The following is an 18,924-nucleotide window of genomic DNA, read 5'->3' on the forward strand; positions in this document are numbered from 1 at the left end:
CTGGTTCCTCTCTCTTCGGCCCTGGTTAGGCCTCATCTAGAGTATTGCGTCCAGTTCTGGGCTCCACAATTCAAGAAGGATGCAGACAAGCTGGAGCGTGTTCAGAGGAGGGCAACCAGGGGGGGATCTACACTACTGCTTTAAAGAGCTTTAAAGCGCTTTATCAGTTTTGACAACAGTTTGGGCCCAGGACACACTGCATATACAGTTTTCAAAACGTTTTCAAAGTGCTTTAAAGCGCTTTAAAAGCAGTTGTGTAGATCTCCCCTAGGATGATCAGGGGTCTGGAAACAAAGCCCTATGATGAGAGACTGAAAGAACTGGGCCTGTTTAGCCTGGAGGAGAGAAGATTGAGGGGAGACATGAGAGCACTCTTCAAATACTTAAAAGGTTGTTACACAGAGGAGGGCCAGGATCTCTTCTGGATCCTCCCAGAGTGCAGGACACGGAATAATGGGCTCAAGTTACAAGAAGCCAGATTCCAGCTGGACATCAGGAAAAACTTCCTGACTGTTAGAGCAGTACGACAATGGAACCAGTGACCTAGGGAGGTCGTGGGCTCTCCCACACTAGAGGCCTTCAAGAGGCAGCTGGACAACCATCTGTCAGGGATGCTTTAGGGTGGATTCCTGCACTGAGCAGGGGGTTGGACTCGATGGCCTTGTAGGCCCCTTCCAACTCTACTATTCTATGGTTCTATGATGGTTACCTGCCTTTGGGCAGCAACAGTGATAGGGGGGAAATATGCCCAATTAAATGCAAAATTCCAGAAGAGATAAGGAATTATTTTTAAACAAGCAATGTGTGGAAGTGGAAGAAGACAATAGAATTGGAAGGACAAGAGACCTTTTCCAGAAAATTAGAAACATCGGAGGTAAATTCCAGGCAAAAATGGGTATGATCAAAAACAAAGATGGCAAGGACCTAACAGAAACAGAAGAGATCAAGGAAAGGTGGCAAGAATATATGGAAGATCTGTATAGGAAGGATAATAATATTGGGGATAGCTCAGACGGTGTGGTCAGTGAGTTAGAGCCAGACATCTTGAAGAGTGAGGTTGAATGGGCCTTAAGAAGCATTGCTAATAACATGGCAGCAGGAGACGACGGTATCCCAGGTGAACTGTTTAAAATATTGCAAGATGATGCTGTCAAGGTGATGCATGCCGTATGCCAGCAAATCTGGAAAACACAAGAATGGCCATCAGACTGGAAAAAATCAACTTATATCCCCATACCAAAAAAGGGAAACACTAAAGAATGTTCAAAACTATCAGACAGTGGCACTTATTTCACATGCCAGTAAGGTAATGCTCAAGATCCTGCAAGGTAGACTCCAGCAATTCATGGAGCGAGAATTGCCAGACGTACAAGCTGGGTTTAGAAAAGGCAGAGGAACTAGAGACCAAATTGCCAATATCCGCTGGATAATGGAGAAAGCCAGGGAGTTCCAGAAAAAACATCTATTTCTGTTTTATTGACTATTCTAAAGCCTTTGACTGTGTGGATCATAACAAACTGTGGCAAGTTCTTGGTGGTATGGGGATACCAAGTCATCTTGTCTGCCTCCTGAGGAATCTGTATAACGAACAAGTAGCAACGGTAAGAACAGACCACGGAACAACGGACTGGTTTAAGATTGGGAAAGGAGTACGGCAGGGTTGTATACTCTCACCTTACCTATTCAACTTGTATGCAGAACACATCATGCGACGTGCTGGGCTTGACGAATCCAAGGCTGGAGTTAAAATCGCAGGAAGGAACATTAACAACCTCAGATATGCAGATGACACCACTTTGATGGCTGAAAGCGAGGAGGAGCTGAGGAGCCTTATGACAAAGGTGAAAGAAGAAAGTGCAAAAGCTGGGTTGCAGTTAAACCTCAAAAAAACCAAGATTATGGCAACCAGCTTGATTGATAACTGGCAAATAGAGGGAGAAAACGTGGAGGCAGTGACAGACTTTGTATTTCTGGGTGCCAAGATTACTGCAGACGCTGACTGCAGCCAGGAAATCAGAAGACGTTTACTTCTTGGGAGGAGAGCAATGACAAATCTCGATAAAATAGTTCAGAGCAGAGACGCCACACTGACAACAAAGGTCTGCATAGTTAAAGCAATGGTATTCCCCGTAGTAACCTATGGCTGCGAGAGCTGGACCATAAGGAAGGCTGAGCGAAGGAAGATAGATGCTTTTGAACTGTGGTGTTGGAGGAAAATTCTGAGAGTGCCGTGGACTGCAAGAAGATCAAACCAGTCCATACTCCAGGAAATAAAGCCAGACTGCTCACTGGAGGGAATGGTATTAAAGGCAAAACTGAAGTACTTTGGCCACCTAATGAGAAGACAGGACACCTGGAGAAGATGCTGATGCTAGGGAAAGTGGAAGGCAAAAGGAAGAGGGGCTGACCAAGGGCAAGATGGATGGAGGATATTCTGGAGGTGACAGACTCAGGCCCGGTGCTGCCATAGAGGCAACTCAGGCCTAGAGCGCCAAGCAAATGAGGGCGCCGAACAGCGTACCCGGAAGCTGCTCTCCTACAGCGGCTTCCGGGTGTGCTGTTCCAAAGCCGCCGCCCCAGCCTCCGCCCAACCCCAGCGTCCTGGCTCCTTCGAAGCCAAGATGCTGGGGTTGGAGGCGGAGCCTTCAGTACGGCGCCCCAGGAAGCCACTTCCAGGCGTGGCGCATCAAAGCCTCTGCCCCGCCCCCCAACCCCAGCGTCCTGGCTTCAAAGCCGGGAGCGGGCGGTGAGTGGGCGAGCAAGGGAGGAGCTGGAGCGGTGATCGAGTGAGCGGGGGCAGCGGGCGAGCGATGGCAGGAGCTGGAGCGTGTGTGCGAGGGGGGAGCTGGAGTGGCAAGCGGGCGGGGGCGGCGGGCGAGCGGGCGGGGGGGGCGAGCGGACGGGTGGAACAGTGAGTGAGCAAGCAAGCGGGTGGGCAGGCGAGTGAGGCGGCGGTGAGTGAGCGAGCGTGGGGGGGCTTCAGAACGCGCCTGCCTAGGGCGCAATATAGTCTGGTGCCGGCCCTGGACAGACTCGACCTTGGGGGAGCTAGGGGTAGCAACAGCCGACAGAAAGCTCTGGCATGGGCTGGTCCATGAAGTCATGAAGAGTCGGAAGCGACTGAACGAATAAACAACAGTGCCTGTTCTAACAGGCTGAAATGCAACATAACAACAACAACAACAACAACAACAACAACAACAACAACAACAACTGATGATGACTGATGATTGATGATATTGATATTTTTGCCCTCCCACTACTGGAATGCACCCCAGAGAGCTTCTTGAAATTGGAATTCATCCCTTGTGCTGAAGGAGGTCCAACCCCAGTGCCTTACAGAATTTAGAAACTTTCTTGAATTGCTTGCTGTGTGGGATTCACTTATTCCTCCACCCACCCACTCACCCCATCACAGTGGGGGAGTGTCGCCATGTGCATCTAACACCAGTGACATTATTACTGAATTCACCTCCCCAGAACCTCTGCTTTCCAGTCGTTCGGGCCTCCGGATGGAAGCCCTCTGAAGCATCAAGCTCCTTCTGTCTAGGGCTGGCCCCAGGTTTCAGAGGGATGGGCTGCAAATGTACAGAGCCTCAGTCCAGGTTCCCATGAACAGGAATCCGGCCCAGAAGACATCAGCCTCTCCAGGTCTACTCTGAGCCAATTCTTTCCAGCTATGGGCTGGCAACTCAATGGAGATGCTCCCCAGGTGGACAGGTGCATCTTGGAAGAGTGTGATGCAGCATCTGTCAGTCCATGCACAATCCCACACTCTGACGAGGGAAGACTTTGAGGATGAAACTGGCATTCTGGAACCGTGAGCATTTTTAAATCTACCAGGTCCATTTTGTGCGTTATCCAACCCTATCACTGGGGCCAGTTACAGGGAGCATGTGTCTCTCTTGTTTGTAACAGCTTCATGGGCTACCAATCTGTTCCAGGCACAACTGTACTGGCTATGACTTGGGAATGTTCTACCTAAAAGACTCCCTTCCCCCATACAAACATGCCTGAGTTTTAAGATCTTTGGAAGACTCCCTTATTCTGGTACCACCACCATCAGAGGCACATTGGGTGGCCTTCTCAGTGACTGCTCCCACTGTCGAGGGAGGCAGAGTTGGGCCCCTCTCTGCTTCCTGTCCGCCAGCAGGAAGAGACACATCTATTCAAGCAGGCTGTCGGCATGGAAGCAGATCTGTTGGGCTGGGTGCTGTTTTTCTTCTGTACCTGTGTTTTTACTTGTGCTTTTGACATATTTGACGTATTTTAAATTTGTAATTTTGCATTGCTGCTGTTTTTATCTGGTTGAGCTTTAATATTGTATTTTATATTATGGTTTTATACTGTTGTTTTATGCTTTGAATGTTTTTAATTTTTGTGAACTGCCCAGAGAGCTCCGGCTATTGGGCGGTATAGAAATGTAATAAATAAATAAATAAATAAATAAATAAATTTGTTTTGTTACTGTTTTAATAAAAAAATTATTTATGGTTGTAAGCTGCCTTTAGTGCCATTTTCATGGTAGAAAGGAAAGGTACAAATCAAACCAAATCAATTAAAATACTGCTTTTTCAAACTAGTGCACTTCCTTGGGTACCGTGGTTTTAGAAAGGGAACTTTAAAAAGACACACACAAAAAAAAAAAACTCATACCAGAAATGCCTTGCTGATCCACACAATTAGGAACTCTGCTACTAATAGGAATCCTGATGTCATGGGCAGAATTAGACACATGCGTCTGTGTTCAGGTGCTCAGTGACCACCCATGGCAGAGCAAGGTGGAGACTGCCACTTCCCGTCAACAAGTATCCGCTGAAATAGCACCAAGGTGTCTTCACAAAAAGATGGTGGCTTTCCTCCATGAATGCATCTAATCCATCCTTATCCAACAAGATACCCTCCAGGTGTTTTATTTATTTATTTATTTATTTATTTATTTATTTATTTATTTACCACCATCAATGTACATGGTGCTGTACATAGTAATGGCTGCTCTACATCTCCCAGCATTATCAAGCTGGCATGGATGACTGGGGATGCTGGGATTTGTAGTCCAGCACAAATGGAGGACGCCTAGCTCAGGAAGGCAGATGTAATCTTTTTTTTAAAAAAAAAAGCTAATCCTTCTGGGGCCAGGATGAACATCCTATGACAATATCTCCCGGAGGGTTGATTATGCATGTTGTCCACCAGGACTCCTATCTGTCATCTTAGCTCTGCTGCCTCAGTCAGCAGATCATAGAATCATAGCGTTGGAAGGCCATCGAGTCCAACCCCCTGCTCAATGCAGGAATCCACCTTAAAGCATCCCTGCCAGGTGGTTGTCCAGCTGCCTCTTGAAGGCCTCTAGTGTGGGAGAGCCCACAACCTCCCTAGGTCACTGGTACCATTGTCGTACTGCTCTAACAGTCAGGAAGTTTTTCCTGACGTCCAGCTGAAATCTGGCTTCCTTTAACTTGAGCCTGTTATTCCGTGTCCTGCACTCTGGGAGGATCGAGAAGAGATCCTGGCCCTCCTCTGTGTGACAACCTTTCAAGTATTTGAAGAGTGCTCTCATGTCTCCCCTCCATCTTCTCTTCTCCAGGCTAAACCTGCCCAGTTCTTTCAGTCTCTCCTCATAGGGCTTTGTTTCCAGACCCCTGATCACCCTGAGGTGCCTTGAGAGAACCATATTCTCCTGCTCATTCACAGCCCTCACCATTGCAGTGTCTTGGCTAGGTTTTATTATGGTTTTAATTTTTGTGAACCACCCAGAGAGCTTCGGCTATTGGGCGGTATAGAAATGTAATAAATAAATAAATAAATAAATAAATAAATAAAAATAAATAGGTGTTCAATCAATCATTTCCCTCCTTTAACCGAAAGGGATGGATGGGCATCCTAAAAATGGAATTTGTATCACACTGTTTTACCTTGCTTATGAAATCTTGGTGTTGCAGTTGTATCACGTCAACTCTTCTGAAGCATGTGCTGCAAGCCAAATTCCTGTACATGGCAGAGGGTACGCACCACACCCAGGGAGTTGCCAGCCAAACACCAGCTCTCCAGGAGCTTTTCACGCGGGAACGCCATGCTTTTGGCATGAATAAGTCCCTAAATCTTTATTGAATTTCTAGCACCTAGTTTCTCAAGTGCCTCTATTGCTTCATGGAAAAGCTGCTTGTTAGTTACTTGGTTCCCAAGAGGATCAGGCCCGATCTACCAAACAAGGAACTTGGTGTGGTGTTTGGCTCCACTACAAGAAAGTTCTAATGTTTTTCCCTCAGGGAAACCAAAATGGGCAACGTTTGTGGGAGTCGGGCGTGTCAGAAGCTTTACCACAGAAAGGTAAAATATCCTGGGAAGCGATAGGTGGTCAAGGGCCAGCAGTAAACGTTGCCCATTGATGAGGGGATGTACGATGGAAAAGCGTTTAGAGGGCTAGAAACTGGGGGGGGAAAGTGGCCAACACCTTCATTTTCTTTTGCAGGAGCAGCGATGGAGTTTCTCAACCTTTTAGCCCTAGGACTTCTATATCTAGGATACAGGGGTGTTTGTTTTTCTGACTCCAAATTGGGAGGGGAGGGGACAGAGAGAGAGAGAGAGAGAGATTTTTTCTCCATCAGTTCCATGGGGCAGACTTCCTCCTTTGCCACTGCAGGAATTGTCTTGCCTCTAAAAATCACACCATTTTCTTAGCCTGATGCTATCAAGGCTCAGGCAATGTATCAGGGATTTCATTTCTTGTAAGAACATCAGAACAGCCATGCTGGATGAAACCCAGGGTCCATCTAGTCCAGCACTCTGTTCACCCAGCGGCCAACCAGCTGTCAACTAGGGACCCACAAGCATGACATGCTGCAACAGCACCCTCCCACCCATATTCCCCAGCAACTGGTGCACACAGGCTTACTGCCTCTGATACTGGAGGCAGAACGTAGCCATCAGGGCTAGTAGCCATGGATAGCCTTCTCTTCCATGAATTGATCCACCTCCCTTTTAAAGCCATCCAAATTGTTGGCCATCACTACATCTTGTGACAGTGAATTTCATAGTTTAGCTTGCTTGATATAGTGTATCTCATGTAGTATGGGCTGTGTTAGGAATCACAGAATAGCAGAGTTGGAAGGGGCCTACAAGGCCATCGAGTCCAACCCCCTGCTCAATGCAGGAATCCACCTGAAAGCATCCCTGACAGGTGGTTGTCCAGCTGCCTCTTCAATGCCTCTAGGGTGGGAGAGCCCACAACCTCCCTAGGGAACTGATTCCATTGTCGTACTGCTCTAACAGTCAGGAAGTTTTTCCTGATGTCCAGCTGGAATCTGGCTTCCTTTAACTTGAGCCTGTTATTCCGTGTCCTGCACGGAAAGGAGATTTCAATGCATCTGTACTCCTGATGTCACTGCCCATATATTGGTAGAACTTGTTGTTGTTGTTGTTGTTGTTGTTGTTATTTATTTGTATACTGCCTTTTGCCCAATACTGGGCCTCAAGGCAGCCTTACAAAATTTAAAACATTTACATTTCAAAACCTATGAAAAGAATCATAGAATCATAGAATCATAGAATAGCAGAGTTAGAAGGGGCCTACAAGGCCATCGAGTCCAACCCCCTGCTCAATGCAGGAATCCACCCTAAAGCATCCCTGACAGATGGTTGTCCAGCTGCCTCTTGAAGGCCTCTAGTGTGGGAGAGCCCACAACCTCACCAGGCAACTGGTTCCATTGTCGTACTGCTCTAACAGTCAGGAAGTTTTTCCTGATGTCCAGCTGGAATCTGACTTCCTTTAACTTGAGCCCGTTATTCCATGTCCTGCACTCTGGCAGGATCGAGAAGAGATCCTGGCCCTCCTCTGTGTGACAACCTTTCAAGTATTTGAAGAGTACAATCATGTCTCTCCTCAATCTGAAAAGCTCCCCATGATCCTTTGTGAACTCCTTGGTGGGGGTGGCGACGCCAAACCCCCAGAGCCCTCAGTCTTGTAGAGGGGACCCTGTTATTTCAAAGCCAGCCATGTCCTCTCTCTAAAATTAACCATCAAAATGTTGCCCCACACCAAAAACCAATGCAACTATCCACGATGCTAGAAAAACATCCGATACTGTTTTTGTAATGTGGTTTTATTTACACTGGCATTGACAACAGAGCATTTTCCATCAAATTAATACTTCTTACAAGTCATGAATAACCTGTGGATGTCTGCCACTTGAATTGAACAAATGAACTTCTTTTGAAATCTAGGACTCTTGAAGTCAACCTTCCCCAAACCCCTGCCATCCTCTCCCCGCAAGAGAGGTTTTGCAATCATTCCCCCCTCCCGCCCGCTGTGTTTCAGTAATGCAGACACTGCATTAACGTGAACATCACCAGCATTTTGCAAGTCTTAATGCAGATATAGCCTTTCCCATAAAAAAACAATAAACACAATTTTTTTTAAAAAAAAATACTAACAAAAATGTGGTTCTGAAAGGCCCAATATCCCAAGGAGAAATAACAATTATTATTATTTTTTAAAAAAGAAGGAATCAAAGAACGGTTGCTCCAGGAAATGACAAAACAATAATACATACAACACAATTCTATACTTACAAACTTTACAGGGAAATATGTCTCAGATCACACTCCACACATGTGCAGAACTTGTGCAGAAAGATGTGTCTGCAGAAGGTTACAGTATGTTCGCCAGTAAAAAGCAGTGGGGCGTAGGGCAGTGAAGGCAGTGCGTGGTAAAAGAGTAAAAAAAATAAAACACACACACACACACACACACACACCAGAAGGCTTACTGCTTTGGATATTCAGAGCGTCGATCAACAATTCCCCCCTAAAGACCATTGAATTTTGCAGTCAGCATGCAATAGAGGTCAAAGGGGAATTTGTTTCCCAGCAGGATTGAAAATGCCGCGGAAAAGTGAAAAAAGTAAAGGAAAACTGTTTGTTGGAAGCCAGCCTTGGAAGCCATTCCGAGTGCAATGATGTGGAAATATTATCCGTGAAACTCTGGCAGCAGGGAGAAGCAGGAGTTGCTCAGAATCGCAAAGTTCTGTCTCGGAGAATCTCCCATTGAAATGGTAAGTGAAAACCCACGTGGTTGCAGCTTTTCAAAGGGAAGAGGCCTTGCAGGCACCACGCAGAATGGAGATCCGTGGCCACCTCCCGCAGAACGGTGTAACCATGCTACCTGGTTACAAACTGCCCCCATGGGCAGACTTCTCAAGACGCCGCTTAAGGAGTTTTCCTGTCAAGAGGTTCTTTGGATCGACTTCTTAAAGCTGAATCAGGACCAAACTAAAGTAGAACGAATCCTCCTATCACAGACCCAAGAATACAGGAGCTTGAACTAAAAATGCCAACTAACTCCCTATTATTATTATTATTATTATTATTATTATTGTTGTTGTTGTTGTTGCTATTTTTAAGAGGAAAATAGTTACCAGGATGTGATAGGGTTGGGCAATTTATCATGGAGGAACCTTTGGAAGAGACATCCATGAAAAACTGGTGACCTAAATGGCCGCCATGACGCTTAAGGTTGAGTTCTCCTTCCTATTTCTTCCTTGTGAAGGGCCTCTCCATAGCGGTGGTGTGAGACGGGGAAGAAGCTGAAGAGTTAGAAAGCGGAAAGCCACGATACGTACGCAAGACAGCCACGGCAGAGGTAAAAGCCATCATTTACAGGCTGATTTCAAATGCTCACCCGGAATAAGAGTACCACCCCAACCCTGGGAATTAGATGCTGCGCAGCATAACAGAGAGGAGAACATTTGCCACCAATCTGGTTTAAACCCCTTAATGTTTCCATCACTGTCTCCATAAGCCAGCCTTCCCTAATCTGGTGCCCACCAGATGTCTCGGACTGCAATTCCTATCATTTCCAGTGACAGGAGTTGCGGTCTAACGCATCTGGGGAGAACCTCCGGAAAGCTGGGGGAGGCTAGCTTAAGCAATCTCCCCACGGACTCAAGGGGTATAATCATGACAAAGTCAGGCAGACCCGAGTCATGCTGGATCTGCGCATATCCAGGAAAGTGCTTAAATCCCATTGTTTTCAATAGGGCTCGTGTGCACTTCATTTTCTCAGAACTGCACAGGTACCTCTTAACGGTCTGCAAAAGGGCCCAAAGGCAGATTATTCTGGTGCAAAACGGGAGTGCAGAGGGTCTGCAGGCAACAAAGCAAATTCGACATGACATCTTGCAACCGCAAGGTGACCCCGGAATAGATGCCTGTGGCTTCATGCCACGGAGACAGGCCATTCCCAAAACCTGTCCAAGAATGAGCCCAAAAGCCACCCCTGCATCTTCAGCCCTCTCTCACAGACCACTTGAGGAGAATCCCCACGTGTGGCCATGGGGAGGGGGGGAACTCTGTTCTTCTGACTGCACTGGTTCCAGCAGGGAAGCTGTGGAGCACAGCGCAGGGCGGCCACATTCACCGTAGGGCCCAATGCACAACCGCCCCTCCCTTGGCATCCAATCCTCATTCAACTTTACAGCTGTCAAATCCACCACCATGGCGCCAGGCAGCCACGGATCACAGGCTGCCCAAGGCCTTAAATTCTACACATCCTCAAAACATATATTCAGAAAGGAATCCATACAGAAGTTTGCAAGCGATATTGGATCCGGCTGCAACGGCACGTTGTGCATGAAAGCTAAAGTTACACACCGCAGGCGGCGAGTCGCCTCGCACGGAAGCGTGCTTGGTTCAGCGGAAGCGTGAGGAATTAAGTGCCCCAGTTGTGGGAAGCCATCGCTCCACAGACATCCACCCCCTCCCCACTATGCACAGTCTTTATTGGACAAAAAGCCATCAAGCCCCGGCCCCTGCCTCCCTCGCAACAAGAAGCTATGGCTTATGAGAAGATACAAAATGGCCGCCCTGCCGGCAAAGGTGGGAGGCCCCAAGCGCCAGAAGGCAGACGGGCCGGCGGGAAAGCCCTCCTCACGCCCCTCACACACCGTCTAAGGGTTGCGGAACAGGCCGGAAGCAGCCAGGAGGTCCATGGGTGTGGGTGAGGGGCGGGAGGGAACGCCGGGCTCTTTCACTCGCCCTCCTCCTTGATGCGCTGCTGCTTGTTGCGGCGGGCGTCCAGGTCGAAGTTGAAGTCGTTCCACTCGTCGCGGGGAGGGAAGGAGATGGTCTGGCGCAAGGTGAAGCGCACGGCGTCGATGACCCGCTCCCCGCGGGTCTCGCTGGAGCCCACGCTGACGGTGGATGCTCCGCTGGGCGTGCGCAGGAGGTGGGGCGGGGAGGAGTAGTCGTGGAGCTGCCGGTGGTCCATGAGGCCTTTCCAAATGGCATGGCGGAACTGCTCCGGGATTTTCAGGCTCACCAGATCCTGGAGGACAAAGGGGAGCCGGGCTCAGCAAAAAACAGCAGCAGCAGCAGCGTCGGCACAGACGCCAAAGGTTTCCATCACGCACACGGGGTCTGGCTGGGTGGCAACGCGCTTCGAAAGCAAAAGAACCTCGGCCAGAGTCAGTGAGGAAAGGCAGAGATCCTCAGCCCCATCGGACCATGGAGCCCTCAGGCTAACCCCCAAGCAGCAGCAGCAGCAGCAGCCCCATAGCACAGCCCCAGCAAAGCAAGACGCCTGCAGGTTCAAGGGCGCAGAGGTAGAAGCCAGTGGGCGGGGAAGGAACCGGGGAAGGCCCACGGCCCACCACTTCCATTTCAGGTGGCCGCTTGCAGACCGTGCCAGGCGCTTCTGAAACCTCAGAACAGAAACCTGCAGGCCAGAGCAGCGGTGGATTTCGGAGCCCAGCTAGGCTGAGCTGCCCCTAGCTGGGTTGGAAGACTTTTTTTTGGAGAGGGGGGCAAATGACAGCTTGCGGTGCAGCCCCAACATCCACTTCTCACTTACAAAGTGCCCTTGGGGTGGGGGAAGTTTGAACTGATGGAAGGGGAGGGGTGCTTAACCCTTCCTTCTGCCATGTCCATTCTGCCCCTGAAACTGCTTTCACCCCCCACTGGTGTTCCTGACCCATCCACCGTGCCACTGTTGGACTGGGACACTCCGGGGCTAAAGGCGGCTGGGTGGGGCGGGCTGACGTCTCAGCAGGAAAGCAGCTGGCAGGAGAAGGATCAAGTCCTTGTTTCTCGCCGCCCCCTTCTCCAGCTCAAACTCTCCCCTCCCAAAGGCTCCTGGGTCTTTGTGAACACCTGGCTGCAGTGTGGTGTGTGTAGCTTGCCCCTAAAACCAAGACGCTGCATTGCAACTGGCCCTCCCCCCCACCCCCACCCCGCCCCACTGGCCCCAGGCTGAGAGGGTCCGTCCTGCCCCTCCCCTTTGAAGCGAAAGGGTGAGACAGTTACTTACATCCATGGAGTAGTGTTCAATCTGATAGATGTTGGTCAGCCCTTGTGCCGTGAAATAATCCACACAGGAGGAGCAGCCCAGCCTGGCTAAGAAACTGCAGGAGGACGAGGGGGAGAGGACAGAAAGAAGGAGAGAGAGAACGGCGGAGGGAGGGAGGGAGGGAGGGAGAGAGAGAGAGAGAGAAAGAGAGAGAAATTGAGATCAGAAGATCACCCAGACTGCCACAGCCCAAACATGGCAAGAACCACACCAGGCGCTCTGCTATGCGAAAGCCTTGATTCAGGGGAGTGCGGGGGGACGGGGGGGGGATGACAAAGACGACGACGACGACACACAGACCCCCACACACGCCACCTTCTCCCCATTTATGGCCTCATCTGTCTCCAGCAGGAAAACGGGAGTTAGGAGCCAATACTACCCCAGCAGGGCACAGAGGTCAAGGAAGGAAAAAGGGGCAGCGCAATAAATGGGCACAGCAGTGGGGCGGGCTATGTGACTGGAGGGGGGAATTCTATGGCGCCGACAGTACACGCCTTGAATCACCCGCCAAGCGAGGAGCTGGCAACGCAAGTCCTAAGAAAGGAAAACCCCGGGAAGGATGCGGCCTCGATAATGAAGAAAGCCAATTAACTCATCAGGGGTGGAGGACACAACGGCCTGCTCTCCTGCCTCGTGGGCAGTGTCCTGGGAAGCCTCAGCTGCCGTGTTTACTGCGCTTGTTTGGATGTGGCTTTCTAGAAGCTCGAAGCAATGCACGTAAGAGCAAGATAAAACAAAACAAGACACCCCATCGCCCTCTAAAAAGTAAAAATGCAGGAACGTAAACGAGAGAAGGAGAAACCCTGTTTCTTTTGGAGGCGGCCCCCAAAGAAAGCCAGTCAGCTGAATGACCTCCAGACAAATGGCACCCGCCACATCGGAGGCTCCGGGGCTTGCGACCGATATTTCCATTTCACATAGCTAAGGTGCACAGGACAGGCATAGGCGTGCGCGAGGGGTGTGCCCGGTGTGCCCAGGCACATCCTAATGTCTCTCAAGCAATAAGCAGCAAATTGAGGGGACCGTTGAACAGGGATACAGATGGGGATCCAGGTGCAGTGGGAACGGGCCTGCAGCTGCCCTCCAGCAGCACCACTGCCTCTGAGGGAGCGCCGTTGCTCCTGGCAGCAGGGGTGAAAGGGCACCGCTGTGCTGGGAGCCAGGCTTCAAAGAGGCCAGGAGCAGCCCCCCGCCCCCCAAAGGCTAACATGGCCTCCGAAGGCCCTCCTCCAGCCAGTGTCAACACAAAGCCCCATCGAATGCTGTTGCTTGAGGAGAGCCTCCGCATTCCCCACCACCTCCAATGGCCCTCTTGAAGGCAGGCAAGCCGAATGCGGACGAGGGCATCAGAGTCTGCAGTGTTTAATAAATAAATAATAAAAATAATGTCCTTCATGATTGACTATGATTGAGTGTGTTCCGAGGAGGGCAACCAGGATGATCAGGGGTCTGGAAACAAAGCCCTATGAGGAGAGACTGAAAGAACTGGGCATGTTTAGCCAGGAGAAGGGAAGATGGAGGGGAGACATGAGAGCACTCTTCAAATACTTCAAAGGTTGTCACACAGAGGAGGGCCAGGATCTCTTCTCGATCCTCCCAGAGTGCAGGACACGGAATAACGGGCTCAAGTTACAGGAAGCCAGATTCCAGCTGGACGTCAGGAAAAACTTCCTGACTGTTAGAGCAGTACGACAATGGAACCAGTTGCCTAGGGAGGTGGTGGGCTCTCCCACACTAGAGGCCTTCAAGAGGCAGGTGGACAACCATCTGTCAGGGATGCTTTAGGGTGGATTCCTGCATTGAGCAGGGGGTTGGACTCGATGGCCTTGTAGGCCCCTTCCAACTCTGATATTCTACGATTCTATGATTCCTCCTACGTGGTTTTAATTATTTTGTGACTCAGAGGGTTGCCCCTTTTGCTCTCAGAGCAGCCAACATAAGGAAAAAAGAATTACAAAAATGGCTTAATAAGTAGATTTTATTAAATCTCACAACACAAGGGGTTTTATTAACTGTTAGTCTTAAATAATATTTCATATAGGAACTGCATCTTGTTTTAAATTGTAAATTTTAATTAATACCTATATGTTTTTAACAATGATGTGATCTTTTGAAATTGTCGGAAGACTTATTCAATAAAGTTTCGTTCATTCATCAATAAAACCTCTTCATGGTTTTAATTTTTGTGAACCGCCCAGAGAGCTTCGGCTATTGGGTGGTATAATAATGTAATAAATAAATAAATGTTCACCTTAAAGATAGTAAGGAATCCCCCACAACATTGTTATCTTTTCAGCGCCAGTTACCGACTTTTCTCTTCTCCCAGGCATTTTAAAGCATTTAACAACGTTAAGTTTGTTTTTAATGGGCCCCAGAACTGTTGCTTTTAAATGGGTACTGTTGTTTTTATACTGTTGTTTTTATGTTTCTGATGTTTTTTTAAAATTTTGTATACTTTTTAATGTTTACCATTTTTAACTGTTGCAAACTGCCCAGAGAGCTTCGGCTGTGGGGTGATATATAAATGTAATATTTTATTTATTTATTTATTTATTTATTTATTTTATTTTATTACATTTATCTACCGCCCCACAGCCGAAACTCTCTGGGTAGTTTACAACAATTTAAAATAGTAAACATTAAAAGTATACAAATTTTAAAAACCATCAAAAACATAAAAACAACAGTATAAAAACAACATTTATTTATTTATTAAATAAATAATAAATAAATAAAATTCCCTGAGTGCACACTCTAATGAAATGTGCTGCGCACGCCTATGAGAACAGGGCCTGAGTGAAGATGAAGAGGGGCACCTTGTGCTGGACGCAGAAGCAAACAGGCAGCCAGTGCGGTGGGCATTCACCTCATGATATTCATCAGGCGCCAGGCATTCTGCACCCCATGCAGCTTCTAACCAGTCTTCAAGGGCAGACCCATGCAGAGCATTACAGTAGTCAGTCTTGGAGATTGAGGAAGCGTTTCCTCTTGGAAGCAATGCAACCAAAGCAGTCCTGGGCTATCACTGGTCCAGGTGCAAGGTGGCTCTAAACCAGGTCAGATGGGGGCACACCCACCCCCACCCACACCCACCCACCCATTGCATGCCTGATGAACTCCTCTAGAGAGTTGGGATGGCTCACCTGCATCACCCCCATCTTACCTGGATTCACCTTTTAGAAAGTGCAAGCAGGTGGGACTGGCGGTAGGGAAAGCTTATGGGGAAAGGAAGGCAGAGGCAGCTCATTCCGCCAGTTGGAAGTTGCCTGGCAGGCCTTCCACGACCTGCAAACGGCTTCGTGAAGAGTTCAGCCCCCAATAAAAGACTCGACGGAACGGAGAAGGGTGCCCCCACCACCCGAGCTGTCAGTGTGCGTGTGCGTGTGTGTGTGTGTGTGGCGGCGGAGGGTGGCGGGGGGTGAAAGCCTGCACGACCTGCCATTCACTCACCTGACAATGCTGCAGTCTGTGGGGTAAGGCGGCGGCGGCGTGCAGTGAGATGTCGATGGCATGGTGAGGGCGGGGGGCAGCGTCTGCGTCGGGCTGAGCCCGTTCATGTCACCAGCCATGGCCATGTGAGCCCCCATCATCGGAACTGTACGCAAGAAGGGAGCAAAAACAAGAGTCACGGGAATGGGAACACCGAGAATCATAGAACCGTAGAGGGGGAAGGGGCCTAGAAGGCCATTGAGTCCAACCAGCACGCCTTCCTCCTCCCTGTTGATCTGTTTGCCTCCATTCCAATACCTGCACTCAAAACACAGATACCCCAACTCATTAATCTGCTGTCTGCTAAGCTGAAAGGGACACAGAAGAAGAGGAGGGATAGCGACAAGGACCAAAGGACTGGGAGCTTGCTATGCTCACTAACCCTACGTCGTCTTGAGCTTCTTCAGTCAAAACATATCCTTTCCCTCACAGTAAGAACATAAGAAGAGTCCTGCTGGATCAGACCAAGGGTCCATCTAGTCCAGTGGTTCCCAAAGTGGGCGGTGGGATTGCATAGGGGGGCGCTAAGAGGCAAAGGGGCGGCAGGGGGGCACTCGAGGTGGTCTTTTCTGAGAAGCGCCTCTCCAGAAGATCTTAAAACCCTTTTTATGGGAGAAGGTAGTTTGGTCCCAAGCCATATAGGGGAAGAATCCACACATGTATTAATACCGTTTAAGAAGAGTCCTTTTAACGGTGAATTGAAATGTTTCAAAAGCACCAAAACGCTAATGAAGAGACATACCCTGCTTGGTGTGCCCCGCCACGCTGGCTGCAAAACAGAGGCATTCGCTCTCTTTTCCCTCGGCAAGCCTGTGGCGGGTGCTTCCCATTTAAAGGAACCACGTGCAGCACAGGCCCTTTTTCATTCTCAGCTCCTCCGCCTGGCATGTGATACCGGAGGTAACATATAGCCATCAGGGCTAGTAGGCATTTGAGAACTACAAGTTCAACCGCAGCTTTTAAAGCTCAACTAAAAACTTTTCTTTTTCCTAAAGCTTTTAACACTTGATGTTGTGCAGACTTCTACTGTTACTTTCTACTGTTAGTTTTACCCTACCCTGTGCCTGCTTACCCTACCCTGTACCTGTTTGCATTCTCTTCCCCTCCTTATTGTTTTACTATGATTTTATTAGATTGTAAGCCTATGCGGCAGGGTCTTGCTATTTACTGTTTTACTCTGTACAGCACCATGTACATTGCTGGTGCTATATAAATAAATAAATAAATAAATAAATAAATAATAATAATAATAACCCCCTTTTAAAGCCATCCAGATTGGTGGCCTTCACTACGTCTTTTGTTAGCTTGACTGGGTGGAGAAGTCCTTTATTTTATCTATCCGATCAGCTTCATGGGATGACCCCATTGGGTTCTAGCATTATGAGAGAGGGAGAAAAATGTCTGGATTTTACCCCCATGGCCCACTAAGGCAATAAAAGAGCCTTGCCTAACTTTTGCCTTCCCCATATGTTGGCCTGAAACTCCCATAATTCCCAGCATGGGTGGCTCAATATGGATGGAGCAAAGACACATTTTTGTGCATTTCCAACTGCATGTCAAAGCGGGAACGTTTGAGATGGGAGAACCTTTGAACACCTCAGAAAATCTTGGGGCTGATTTAGGGTTTGCATAGTTCCCTGAAGCCGCAAGAACAGGCATTTTGGGACTTTTGCACCCTCTGCCTTGAGAGGGTCTCACCCTCAAAGGCGGCCTAAAAATCAATTTAAATATACAACATCATCAAGAACAAAAAAAATCATTCTAGTGTCCAGAACATGGTCAAAACAATAGACAAAGAGCTCCATCAGACGGGGGAAAGTCGTGGTTCCCTACCGTCGCTTTTCCACCCTTGCTTTTTTCCCTCACTACTTCCTCTTTCTTCCCAGAGAAAAGTGGGATTTTGGGGGGTCTATTTCGCATGGGAAGAAGGCAAGAAGGAGTGGGAGGCATGTGGGAGGCGTTGTCTAAAGGACACACGAAAAACCGTGAGTGCGCAGCAGTGAGCGTGCGATAAAACACTCATCTGATGAACCACAAAATTTCGAGGGAACAGTAAAAAAAGAGAAAAAAAGAAGGCTCTTTTCAGTAATAAAGAAATCGGAAACAAGAGCGAAGGAGTCCACTTTGGCTAAACTCTACACCTTCATGTGTACCAGTGACATCACTGGGTCTGGAAACCTCTAGGCAGCCTGCAATGGGGACCCAACGGACTCCAGGAATGGCTCCATGGGCACCCCCTAACCTCGGGAACAATCCTCCCCAAGGTTCTGTTGGGGCAGACTATCCTGTGAGCTCTTGAGCCTGTGCTCACTGCTGGTGTTACAAGCTATCCATCAATCCGCCCCTAAACTCCTTCTCCGGGCCAACGGCAAGTGACAGAGGGCAAGTATCTTCCTTACTGTTGGCTCCCATGCTGTCGGGGATCGTGGTGGGCGTCAGGGCATTGCGCTGCTGTGGGTTAATGAGCTGGCTGACCGAAGGCAGCTTGTTCAATTTGCCGAGCGGAGGAGAGTTGGACCCGTACGAAGACTGGGACTGGATGGAGTTTCTGCAAAACACACAAAGGAGGAGAAATCAAGCACAAGGTGGAAGGAGAAAGGGCTGATTGAAAATGACCGGCAGTTCAGAATTAGGGCAAGAAGGTGAGATGTATTTCAGCTAAGGGCAGATCCAGAAGGCTCTAACCATGTGTGTGTGTGTTGTGAAGATACAAGGACACAACCTTGTATTATGTTTTGCCCTGTCTTGGACGGGGTTGCACTCTCCCTAAAGGATTGGGTCCGTAGTCTGGGGGTGCTCATGGATCCAGAACTGTCACTTGAGACGCAGGTGAACTCAGTGGCAAAGAGCACCTTTTATCAGCTTAGGCTGATATACCAACTGCACCCTTATCTGGACAGAGATAGCCTAGCTACAGTGATCCATGCTCTGATAACCTCTCGTTTCGTTTACTGCAATGTGTTATATGTGGGGCTGCCTTTGAAAACGGTCTGGAAACTTCAACTGGTACAAAACAGGGCAGCCCACCTACTAACAGGGACTGGCTGACGAGACCACATCACGCCAGTCCTTTTCCAGCTTCACTGGCTGCC

General features: G+C 48.8%; 1 protein-coding gene across 3 annotated transcripts in view; it reads right to left on the reverse strand.

Moving 5' to 3' along the window:
• Nucleotides 1–10,955: 10,955 nt before the first annotated feature.
• The window catches only part of TP63 (tumor protein p63), a 122,069-nt gene continuing 114,100 nt past the window's right edge, over nucleotides 10,956–18,924 (reverse strand). For 2 of the 3 annotated variants that reach the window (XM_063131728.1, XM_063131727.1), the window contains exons 9-12: nucleotides 18,232–18,380; nucleotides 15,794–15,938; nucleotides 12,305–12,398; nucleotides 10,956–11,323 (exon numbers count right to left, since the gene is read on the reverse strand). In XM_063131728.1, coding sequence (XP_062987798.1) covers nucleotides 11,027–11,323; nucleotides 12,305–12,398; nucleotides 15,794–15,938; nucleotides 18,232–18,380 — 685 coding nt within the window. In that variant the 3' untranslated portion in view covers nucleotides 10,956–11,026. The remainder of the gene's footprint in view (nucleotides 11,324–12,304; nucleotides 12,399–15,793; nucleotides 15,939–18,231; nucleotides 18,381–18,924) is intronic. The other variant, XM_063131729.1, reaches the window with a different exon arrangement.

Source organism: Elgaria multicarinata, chromosome 8 (genome assembly GCF_023053635.1).
Source record: "Elgaria multicarinata webbii isolate HBS135686 ecotype San Diego chromosome 8, rElgMul1.1.pri, whole genome shotgun sequence".
Classification (NCBI taxonomy): domain Eukaryota; kingdom Metazoa; phylum Chordata; class Lepidosauria; order Squamata; family Anguidae; genus Elgaria; species Elgaria multicarinata.